At 43.4% G+C, this 12,726-nt stretch overlaps 1 protein-coding gene across 1 annotated transcript in view; it reads right to left on the bottom strand.

Moving 5' to 3' along the window:
* LOC146981653 (E3 ubiquitin-protein ligase HERC2-like) overlaps nt 1-12,422 on the bottom strand; it is a 301,808-nt gene extending 289,386 nt beyond the window's left edge. The window contains exons 1-2 of the mRNA XM_085787083.1: nt 12,264-12,422; nt 3,581-3,764 (exon numbers count right to left, since the gene is read on the bottom strand). Coding sequence (XP_085643209.1) covers nt 3,581-3,764; nt 12,264-12,389 — 310 coding nt within the window. The 5' untranslated portion in view covers nt 12,390-12,422. The remainder of the gene's footprint in view (nt 1-3,580; nt 3,765-12,263) is intronic.
* Nucleotides 12,423-12,726: the final 304 nt, after the last annotated feature.

The following is a 12,726-nucleotide window of genomic DNA, read 5'->3' as shown; positions in this document are numbered from 1 at the left end:
TCTGATTAATATGTATTAATGCATTTCTTGTGGCAGCAGGTATAAGTTCAGTTTGCCCTCCAAGAATGTGGATTTGCTGTGTGTGTTTTTGTGTGTATGCATGTGCAAGCACGTATGGCGGTCGTCTCTGTGTGACTGTGGGCGTCTAGAGGAGAGAGAAGCCTCATCTGTTACCAGCCCAGCCCGGCCGGCCCGCTGCATGAAGTAGAACGACAGGGTGTCACCGTCGACGACAGTGATGGATGCCCTAAATTCTGTAGGCAACTTGGGCAATTGGACACATTAACAACAGGCACCTGCTTTCCTCCGTACAAATCTATTAAAAGATAACAGCAATGGCGGCTTCTGCACTATTAGTAAATTATAGCGCTGTCTGAGTGTGAGGTAAGAGTGGGCCTCCCTTTTCCCACCTACCCCCATCCTCTCTCCCCTGTTGCACTTTCTTATTGGCAGTCTCACAGTGCCACCTAGTGGCAGCAATTTATAATGCTGCTCTAAAATGTTGAGAAATATTTGAACATGGACAAAAGTAAAGAGAGGAGATGAGGTTTATTCAAGGGTAATCACTCCACTCTTATCTGAGGAGAAGAACCATGTACTACAAATTAAACAATTTATAGTCAGTAATTTGGACTATATCAACACAGAATTGTATGATATAAATAAAAAATTCGATTCACAATAGCCAAGTTACCATAATTTTGAAAGATGTCAAAAAACAACAATTATTCAATATCCTGCTTGAAATCAGACTTAAGGGATAAAACCCCCTCAATACATACTGTTCACGTGCAATTCGGGATTCCTATGACAAGAAGCCCTAAATCCAGTCTAAATGACAAGGGATCATTGTATGTTGGTCAGTAATAACTGGGGTGACAGCCTTTCAACAGTTAATCATTTAACTTAGCCTGTGGATCTTGCATGTGTAATACAGTGGTTAGAGGATCTAGTTGTTCTTCAACCTTCTGTGCATATCATGGATTTCTCTTGCAAGCTTCTTTTCCATAAACAAGTCATTTCTTAAGCTAACTGGGCCAAACCACCAGTGATTGGAGACAATGTGGCTGATATAAAACCATTATGACCCACTCAAGGCCTCCTCTATTAAAATGTTAAGAGTAGACCAGTACTCTTAACATGACACAATTATGACATATCTTGGGGCCAGGTACGCCACATAAACATGTGTCACATAAATTTGCTGGGGGTAAATATTTCTGTCTATGAGGGGGTTTGTGTTTGTGGGCTGACCAAGAATAAAGGGAGGACAAGACCAGTAAATACTTTAACAGCAGGCAATTTGTCAGGATGTGTAAATGTCTCCAATTCCCAACAGCACTGGAGGAAAATTTACAGTCACTCGGGAAGTGACAATGCACAAAAAAGGACCACTTTTTACTCTCTCTCATCTCCCTCAGACCACTAAAACCCTCCATAAATCTCCTCTGGTCCCTCCAGATGTCTGCTGTTGTCAGATATCATGCCTTGACAATGCCTTCCACCATCATTGTCTCGACAGAAATATGATATGTGAAACTGCAGTGTCACATCACTTAACATGATTTAGCCTAAGCTAGCCTGAGCCATTTTAATCAATCAAAAATGTCACCTTTTTCCCCTGTAATGATGGTAGAGGTATAGGATCCCTGTGTTGGGGTGATCTATAAGACTTATCCGGGCTACTGTTTTATGACTACTGCCAACTAATGTACTAAAGGATACCTTTTCTTCCTGTCGTCAGGTTTTCTATCAAACTGGCGAATAAGTGGGCCAGTATTACCTCATGGGCAGGGGGTAGACACTTTGTGTCATCTGGTAACCCAATGTATATGACATGATGAGCGTTTGAAGCCCTAAGCCCTTACTTGTTTTCTGGTTCCTACACATATAATATCTATATATATATATATACACATATACAGTATATACACACACACATATATATATATATATATATACTGTATATATATATTAGTGCTGTGCGATATGGACAAAATTTTATATCCCGATATAGGTAATTTGGCGGCCGCCACGCTATATCTCACCGTCAGCTCACGAGTCAGTGTTTTTTGTTGTTTTTTTCCCTCTGGCTTTTTGTGCTTTTATTTTGAAAGGACAGCTAGAGAGAGACAGGAAGGAGGAAGAGAGAGCGCCGCTTCAGCTTCAGAGTTGGGGTAGACATACAGTAATGGCCCTTTCCACTACACAGTTCCAGCTCTACTGGGCTTTACTCGACTCTACTCGACTTGGTTTAAGTCCTTTTCCATAACAGCTGAGTTCCTCCTCAGCAGCCGGGGGCGGGGTCGTCATATCACGGCCGTGCGTGTTGCTCTCTTTTTTCTCTCCTCCCGTCAGCGACTCGATCACGGACTACAGCGTGTTTTTCCACACAGCAGTTTTTTCCCCCACAACTCATGTGAAACAGTCACCTGTTAACGCACGGCGTAACCACACCACAAGCTAACGTGTCCTGTTTAGTTTACAGTCTCCTCTCCCGCAGCGTCACATCCTCACTACAGCTGTTTTGTTGTAAACAAACTCACGTGTGGAGTTCGGCTGTCGACTGTTTGTCTGTCACTCAGCGTCCAGGGATGATTCAGTGTCCCACATCCTTGAGTTTTACACTGCTGACTTGTAACAAGTTTTACATGTCCTGCGACCCAAGTAACGTCAATGTTGATTAGCGGTAGCAACAGAGCTAACCCAGTACCACACACGTTAAAATTACGATATAAACGATCGTACGGTAGACATTTTTATATCGTAATATCGCACAGCGCCAGCAACTGTCATAACAGACGAAGAAGAGAAGTGATGAGAGTGTGAAGTTAGAGGAGAGCCGCCTGCCTCATTATGTCCCTGTGTGGCTTCTCAATGACACACAACGGCAACGGCGATGGCTCGCGACCATAGACTAGCTCGCGACTCGTCCACCGGACAAAGTCCGTCGGTGCTATTTCACGGATGGGCAGTGCGTCGCTAGAAACACTTCAAACACGTTAGCGCATGTTCACCCCCCCCCCCACACCCTCATATGTCAATCACTGGCACAAGGAAAAAAGACAACTTGTGTGCAACAACTTATCCCGCTGCTTTTAAGCCTCTTGACATGAACACAGACAGGACCAAAAACATCACCAAAGCAACTGGCATCTAGTCTAAATTAACTGTGTAAACCAACATTGATGTTAGTTTCTTGTTTTTTTTTTTAATAGTTGTCAGTTGTCAAGTGCAAGTTTTTTCCCTCTAGAATTAATGAATGGTATTATAACACTCCTAATGCACACTGTAGGGAGGTATGGACAAATATGTCCATAACTGCGTATGGTGGTTGCTAGCACATTATTTGATCAAATGCTTACCTGCTTCTGTACTGCAAGATATACAACAATACAATAATAATACATCCAACAAAACATAACAACTATTTGTCTTTGTCTGTAGATGCACTTGACGTGATCATGGTCAACAATGGTGGATAAACTCAATGTGATCATTTAACAAAACATATCAAAATAGTGCAAAGTATGCAGAAAAAACAACAGTGGACAGGATACAAGTGGACGGGGAACTGTACCTGTAACCACAACGGAGTGACTGGATCCACATGCCAGAAGTTTTACGTTGCCAAGCCTAGTTGTTGAGAACTCTCTCAGAAGGGCCTCTTCTGGACCGATGTCTCCTGGCCTGCCACGTCCAGTCTGTCCAAGTTCTCCATTCCCCCAGCAAAGCAGATTAATGTCCAGTTTGCACTGTATGTCCTGGGAACACAGATAAAGGAAAAGTAAACAAAATTTGCTTGGCTGTTTTCACAGTTTTGACTTTAATTCAATTGCAAAGAAGAACAGTGTGTACTTGTGATATCCATTTCATCTAAGCTTTAAAAGACAGGTTAGAAACTAGAGTTACTGACTTGTCATACAGCAGTGAATTTCATCTATTACATTTGCACTGATAGGGGAGTCCTAATCCCTGACTATTTGCATATGTACAGTATGATGTAGTTCCCTATAATATGATGGAAAATAGTAGACATGTTTTAATTAAAATAGCAGTTTTCAAATACTGGTGTTCTAGCCAGCATTAAGCTTACAGTTCCCAGCCCTATTTGTAATGAACTGTGGATCTAATGCAGATCACCAATATTCTCCTCAACATGTTTATTTACAATCTGCCCTCTGTGCTAATTGGGATGTGACCCTGCACACACATGCACACACAAATGTGGAAACTGGGTGCATGTGCAGCCATACACATGCATATATACATGCACACACCCCTCAGCAATATTACCAGCACAATTCCATCCGGCTGATATTGGAATTTTCCGAAAGAGCAAACCAATAGATAACCTATTACAAAACTATAAGAGATCAATAGCTAATTTCTTTGCATTGATTACCACTTGGACATTTAACATGCACCCTGTGGCCACAGTGTGAGTTCCGCAAGCTTACATCCCCATTGGCCCTCATGAGTATTAAAATTATCGATTCAGACAGAGGACTAAAAATGTCAAGCTGTTCATTAATCTTAATAAAGACTGGACTTGACCACGGCACCCTTTTTCCCAATGCAGGGATACAACCTATCCAACTAGGAGCACATACACGGCATAGATTAATGAGCTTCTACTGAGGGTGATTTAAGACTTTTCCATTAATATATCAATTACAAAAGAACAACTCTTTTACAACAGTACTGACTTTCACCTAGTGTGCATCCCAGCACAACAGTTTAAAATTCAAAATGACTGTCAAATTGTAGTTATTGGTTGAAAAATTCTAAAGAAACTTCGCAAAATAAGCAGTGGTGCAGTAATGAAATGTCTGAAGCTGATATAAAGTTGCATCTGCTGTTGTGCTAAAGATGGCCCTCCGCAGTCCATAATGGACAAATGTTATCAGGCACTGCCTAACAGCCAGTTTCATCTCTCGCTTATGTAGATGAGTTTCAAAGCATGCAGGGCTGTCCTTAGCTTAATGAGGGCCCTAAGCAGGATTTGATTTGCTCACTTTTCTTGTTCTTAATTACTTTCATATTTCTGCCACAATTACTCAAATGATTGGCACATAAGCTATTTCCATGAATTTGCTAGCTGTAAATCCACTAATCAGAGAAGGGCATACAAGATTGTTTTAACCTAAATACAACCAGAAAATGCCTTTTATATAGTTCAATTAATGTAAATATACCCACACGCACATACATATGTATATACTGTATATACACACACACATATTTTATCGATATTAGGGATGCACATTTTGAACTTTTTTTCTGACCGATAACTGACACTTGTTAACCGATAAAATTAAAACGCTCGCAGGGGCAATCGACATGGTTTTTTTTTGTTGTTTTATTGCCGTTATATAGCACAGACATATGCGCTGCTACAGCTGAGCAGCGCCACATCCACTGTGCTCTGGCTCAGCTGATCGTGCTCAGATGGAGGATAGATCTTCCAATGTTGAACTGTTTTTAAAGATCCCATATTAAACTCTTTTTAATCAATTTCACACAGCTGTCAGACGTCCAACTACACTGTATTCAAAATGTATGCCCCAAACTGATACGTGGTCCTGAACTTCAGCTGTCTAAAAGTCGCTCAAATTAGCTCTACTGAGAACAGGCTGTTTCTGTGCCTGCACTTTCAAATGCTAATGAGCTCCGTCTGTCTGTCAACACCCGCCTTGCTTGTTACACGCCCATCTCAGGGAGAGGATGTGGCTAACGGTAGCATGCGCTAATGTTTACGGGTGGATGTATCGCTATGGCCAGAGCGATTGATATAACAGAGTGGCGACAGCTTTTGATGTTGCCGCCAGCGCGGTCACGTGGTTCATGTAACTCCCAATAGTTCCAAACTAGGCTGCCGTTGTCATGTTCTTCTATGGGACAGACAGTAGTGAGCTTGCTTTTGAACGGTAAAATATTAAAAGTTCTCAAACTAAAGGCAAAATCTTCTTGCTTCAAGGTTTTAATTGTCACTCCAAATTGAAGATTAGCCTGCCCTACAGTAAAAATGGCATAAATAAAATAAAAAGAGTAAAGCAATATATCAAGCGGCAATATAAATTTAAAGCAGAAGTAAGTGGTCCGGTCGTTTTCGCTAATGCTGCGTTCCAGGCAGGCTTTTGAAATCGTAAATTACAGCTTCAAGTCACAACTTACGACTTTGTAGCGTTCCAGGCAACCCACTCGTGTTTTTCCGACCTGTTTTACCGGTGAAAGTCACTATAACGGCCACTCGTAACTTCCGACCGGTGAACTCGTACCAGATCGAACTGGTACGACTTCACAGGTCGGAAAAATACGAGTTTCCTTGAACGCACCATAACAGTCCTCGTCCCTACGTCGCCACATTCACGGCGTCCCTTGGCTGCACACATAGCCCTGCATGCCGTTTTCTCTCCTCATTGGATAAAAACTGTAGGATACGATAAATGTTTTCTCCTCGGCTCAGAGCAGAGCAGAGTGACTGACAGACCCGTGTTTCGGTCCAAACACTCTATGTAAGTGATTGCTGTCGGAAGATATAACTATTTAAGACTTATATTAACACAAATATATCACTTACTTCTGCTTTAAGCATCAAAGATGTTCAATCAAACCCACATAGTTTGAAACAACATTCAAAACACACACAGCCAGTATCACAACTAAGCATAAAGTCTGCTAGCTTAATGCTAACGTATAATGTAAAACCCGATAGACAGGCTAACAGGAATTAACATCGCTACCACCATTTGGTGGCAACCGACAGCCATAGCAGTAAAGCTACTAAAAGCTGTTTTAATTGCAGCTTTAGCGCTGTTAACACGTCACAGTTTTAATATATTTTCATGCAAGAAAGTCACAGTTTAATTCAGAGTCTGTGGTCAGTTTATAACGAAATTTGCTCCGACATTTGTTTTGGGAGAAGTGCAGAGTCTGTGGGAGCCACGACCAGGGACCAGGGCAACGGATGTCACAGCGGCAGCAACCGGTCTACTGAGCTGATCGGCCGGGGCCAACCTCCGTCGTCATCCCGGGGTAGAAAACAAGCCAAGTAACTCATCCGCATGCTTTTAGAGGTTTACCGCTGGCTGGTTAAATTCTTTTTAGGAGATTAATGTTAATCTCATTGATGAAATCTAACAACTGTGGCAGTCGCATTAGTTTGTTTGAATGAAAAGTGAGCAGGACTGCCTCTGGGCTACATACTGAAATCACCACATTTACGTAAATAAATGTTTTACAATGAACCGATCAGTCTACAATAAATTTTATTTTTTAACATGGTTACTGTACACGGCAACGATTATTACCAATTTATTACTTAAAATTGGTCGGTATTTCATCAACTTAGCTCAGGAGTTTCTTGCTGCGCAGCCATAGAAACAGACGTGGTAGCGAGTGTTCTCGCAATTCGCTGCAGAGTCGATGCAGGACCCGTTTGCTTTCCTCATTCGAGGCGGTGTTTAGCTCAATTGGTAGAGCACCCGCCCCATGTGTTGAGGCTGTAGTCCTCACTGCAGGCGGCCCCGGTTCGAATCCTGCGTCGAGCGGCCCTATCCTGCGTGTCATTCCCCCCCTCTCTGCCTCCCATTTCCTGTCACTCTCTCAACTGTCCTGTCAATTAAAGGCATAAAAGCCCCCCAAAAATATACTTTAAAAAAACACACAAAAAAACATGTTTTTCATAATGTGGGATCTTTAAACAAAGTGCAGCCAAACACCGGAACAGCAGAGCGACTCTGACAGCTCGTCCGTGGAGCTGCAGGTGAACCGGCTGGAGAGCGTAGCACTGTCCTTTTTTTTTTTTTTTTTTTTTTTTGAGTCATTGCTACAGGTGATGCACATCTATGTCCGTGTAGGCTACATTTTAGAGATGGTCCGATCAGGTTTTTTGGGGCCGATACCGATCACCGATCTCCTAAAGCCTCACCGATCCGATTACCAATCAGAACCGATCGATCACATGGGACGATATTTTATTTTTTTGGGGCATTTATGCCTTTATAGATAGTACAGTTGAGACAGACAGGAAACGGGGAGGCAGAGAGAGGGGGAATGACACGCAGTAAATGGCGCCCGACGCGGGATTCGAACCAGGGCCAACTGCAGCGAGGACTGTGCCTCTATACATGGGGCGCTCTAACCACTACGCCACGCGACGCCCCATGGGACGATATTAATATTTATATTTTTTAACTCTTTTTTTCCCCATTAATTCATCCACTCATGCAAAAATACTCTGGTAAAAGTAGAAGTACTGATTCAACTCCTTTACTCCTTTACTAAATGTAAAAGGGGGCTTCTTTGCTCTGGGCCCCCCAGACTCTAGGACCAGCCCTGCTACCTATAACGTTTTTTTCAGTCAGGAGTCTTCATATTCCTGCTCTGTCTGCACATTGTTGGACTTTCCTTCAGTAGAGGATTTTGATGAGCAGACACTAAGTAGCCTACAGCATCTTACTGGGAGTGACACTGAGTCACACACCTAAGGGAAAAAAGATTGTTTTCTATCGCTTATTTGCGCAATCTATATGTCAATAAGGTTGAAACAAGTAACGAGCCTGTTTTGATAGCGTAAGGAACATTTTGTTTAATTTTGGAATCCAGCCGCGGGATTCGGTCCGTGGTCCGCCGGCGTCGAGAGCAACCACGCCTAAATTCCACTGGATGCGGAACGGCTGCAGATCCGCTCCGGTACGGCGGCGGAGCCGTTACGTATTAACTCATTGAGTGCCAACCACGTAATTTCTCGTTTTTCGTTCCCATGCGTTGAGTGCCAAAAACGAAATTTTTCGTTTTTTGCTTTTTTTTTAAATTATGAAAATAGACACTTTAATACACATTATATGTAAATTTGGGGACTCTACGACGAGGAGAACTGAAATAGATGACGATCAAAGTCACATGACAGCTCATGAATTGGAAGTTTTTTATCATAACTCAGCTTTTGCAAACGGAGTTCTGCATGTGGATGCAGCAGCTGCTCTGCTCTCACCTGCGCTGCTGCTCCAGCTGCTCGAGCTGCTCGGAGCAGAAACAGGAAGCTCTCAGCCGACAGTCCCGCCCGGTCTTCATCTGGAGCAACACCGTGTCCTCCCCAAAGTCCTCCCGCGGTAAAATCTGATGGTCTCTGGGTCAAAGCAGACCGGCACCACCGACCCGTACCACAGAAGGACCGCGACCACCAGTGGGTCCGGAACGGCACCGGCATCCGGCAGCCCTCGCAACTCATACGCAGAGCTTCTATTTTTGCCGGACGCCGGAGCACGGCGCATCAATCAGCACAGAGCAGGTCGTGTATGACAGGAAATCGCGGGCAAAATACAAAATAAAACACCCGGTTAATTTTCAAAATAAAATACACCATGTTTACAGCGGAGCATATTTCCTGCTTTACACCCATAGACTGTAAAAAGAATGGACGTAGCGTCCGTGACGTCCCCCATTGGTTTTGGTGAGTCTGTTTTGTGCCGCTATTACGGGGTTTGAACCGCGCCATGTTGGATTTGACTTTTTTTGGAGCGGTGCGGCCGTTAGCCGGCTGAGGGCCCGCCCACTGGCCTCGAAGCAGCGGTCTCCGGACCTGTCACTCAATGTTTCCGCGCCCTAATTGGCCAGAGTTTTAAACCTAATAACAGTAAAACGGTAGAGTTTTTAAAAAATTCACCCCCCTCAGAGTGTGTGCGGGGGTAGAAACTATCGGTTGAGACCAAAAAACGTAATGGTACCAGGCTTTTAACATGTTTATTGAGGACGTAAAGTCAGCTATTTTAACATGGGGGTCTATGGAGAATGCTCCCTTCCGGTACCAGCCCCCAGAGGAAGCCGGGGGGATTGCAGTTTTTTGAACGCGGAAGTGAGCTTCACTTCTCAGACCGACAACTGCCCCCTTGTTTACACCTTGAAAACGTTGTAATGGGCAGCGACCGGCCTGAAGTCAGCAGCTCGGAGGTTTTCAGACATCATTTCACCCCGTTTACACCATGGACAAGGAGATAGTGATTGTAAAATCAAGTCAGGTCAGCACCAAGTTGTTTCTCTACTACTCCTCTGGATTAAATTAATTGTTTTTGATTTTGTGGTTCACTTTATGGAAACTACAACCCGCTTCGCGAGATCACGTGTTCCCGCTGTGCGGCGGAGCCGCAACAATCAACATCACGGACGGAACCGGTGTGAGTTGACGGAGTCGGAGTACGCAGCCGTTCCGTAGCGGACCCGTTTCGGAATCGTTCCGCATCCAGTGGAATCCTGGCACTCACACATAAAATAGACGGAGAACTTTAATCCCAGCAAATGCCGCTATTGGGCTTCATCGTGATGCAGCTGTCTATGCTGCCAGTCACACACACGCAGAGTGAGAGGGAGAGAGACGCTCGTTCCCTCTCGTGCATGCTTTACATGATCAATTAGGCTATTACACACATGCAATTGTGATACAGGCAGCCTTATTTTACTGTCTGCATGCGTGGATGCGGCAGGGAAACCCTGCTGTATGTATCCACAAGTTTCATCTATGGTCAAAACCGGCTTACATTTTGACGTTCGGAAAAAGGTGGATAATGCGATCGGATCAGCGATTTTAACCTTTGATTGGATTTCCCGATCGATCGTTTTTTTTATCATATCGGCCCGATCCGATCAGTTGCCGATCGATAGACACCATCTCTACTACATTTGTTTTCTGACCTTCCTTCACAGGGACTGTGCTGCATAACACCTCGTCCTGACATGCAGCGAGCAAGCGAAACGGCAACGAAAACTCGCGCGAGGGTGTCCTGATATGCAGCGTGACGATTTTGTCTTGAGTATATTCTATTGGTTTAGAATCCAAACCAATCAAATTATCGAGGGACGTAAACAAACTTGGGGCGCTATTTTGAGATTCCTGGCATTTCCTGGTTGCCGTTTCTCACATCTTTTGAGTGTTTTTTCCTCTCATATTCTCCTCTCTCTGATAACTCGCTTGTCAACAGAAAGCGGCGTACTTATCAACCAATAAGAAGTGTTTAGGGGCGGGACACCGCCGCAAAATTACGTCCAGATAGAGACAACGCGAGCGATAATTTCAGGGTTGAGCAACATCGCTTGACGGCGCGACGGCGCTCGCGGCACGTCAGGACAGGTTGATTGAAAAGTACGCATTCTAATCACTTTTCCTCGCTCGCGTCGCTGTCGCATCGCTGTATGTCAGGACGGGGTGTAACCGGCAAATACTGTAAGTCCTCCAGTGTAACTTTTTGCTGACGGTACGTGTCCCCCATGAGATGACGACATAATGAGCTTTTTTTTAAGTATTTTTTGGGGCTTTTTATTGCCTTTAATTGATAGCACAGTCGAGAGAGAGACAGGCAGAGAGGGGGAATGACATGCAGGAAAGGGCTGCCCAATGTGGGATTTCCAACCGGGGCCGCCTGCAGTGAGGACTGTAGCCTCAACATGGGGCGGCCGCTCTACCAAGTGAGCTAAACGCCGCCCCATCAGTCAAAGTTCTTGTTATCGATTAACGGTTAAACAGTTAATCATGTGCATCCCTAATCGATATCGATCAATACATTTTTTTTTAAATTTATACATGGCTATAGTTTCATATTTTGATTGGGATTATGGTATCAATATCCTAATTTACAAATTTGCATACCATAACACACCATAACCTATTTATGACGTTGAGGTGCTGTGTCAGTTCAGTTGTTGCACTGCCACCTTACTTGGTTCGTGTGCCGTTCAAACCAAGTAGGCGCTTTCTTTGGACTGTTTTGACATTCACGGGCAGGTCAGCCTATTGCAACATACTTTAAATTATTTGGAAAAACACTTTAGATATATTTTACTGAAAAACGCTGTAACTAGGGCTGCACATCAAAATATTATTGAGATCACAATGTGGCAATGAGCCACAACACACCATAAATAAAGCATTGTGGTGCTACTTTAGCACAAGTCCTAAAAAAAATCATGTCATCATTATTTTCATATTCAAATCAGTTAAAAACGGATTCTGATTCAACTGAAATCATGACTGAAATCGCTATATAATGATTTGCATATCATTCAGCACAAACTGCAATATACCTTCTTCTCAAAAGTTATTCGTTTCCACACTCAAAAAATAATGTCAAGACTTGAAATGGAATGGAATTTACTTCTACTATTTAATCTTACAGTGCTGTTTTGTACCTTCGTAAGCCAAACAAACAGAGCAATTTGACAAAAAAGGCAGACAAACTCATAGCAGCACAGGGCTACCAGGAACTAACCTGTGCCATTGTTAAAGGGCTTTTCACTTCACCGTCTTCTTTGTTTCCATTCATTTTCTCCCACTGACCTCGTTGCTCTGTGGCCCCAACATCATTTCCTTCTCCTCCCATTATTGCGCTCACCATACTGGCTGGGTAACTGTCTCCATGGCACCTTCTGTTGACAGCACAACGGCTGTTTGAGGTTAGCTTATTATTATACAAACTAGGGCAAACTTTGAAAAAGAAACTACTGTGGAAGACAAGGGATGTCAAAAAAGCAAAGCATCTCATCACTTTCATATTTTGATAGGCATTGAAAATAGGAATTTAAAAAATAATGTAAATGATTTGTTATCCATCAATAAATGCTTCAAATACAATTTACAAAAAACCCATAACCTTGCTGCATCAGTCCGCCCAGTACCTGGAGCACCCCACCCCCAACACACACACACTTGCACTGAAGTAGCACCACAATGCT

Source organism: Trachurus japonicus, chromosome 9 (genome assembly GCF_045865225.1).
Source record: "Trachurus japonicus isolate A0001 chromosome 9, Traja_1.0".
Taxonomy (NCBI): domain Eukaryota; kingdom Metazoa; phylum Chordata; class Actinopteri; order Carangiformes; family Carangidae; genus Trachurus; species Trachurus japonicus.
The sequence above is the reverse complement of the archived record's forward strand: the minus strand, read 5'-3'. Positions and strand labels throughout refer to the sequence as shown.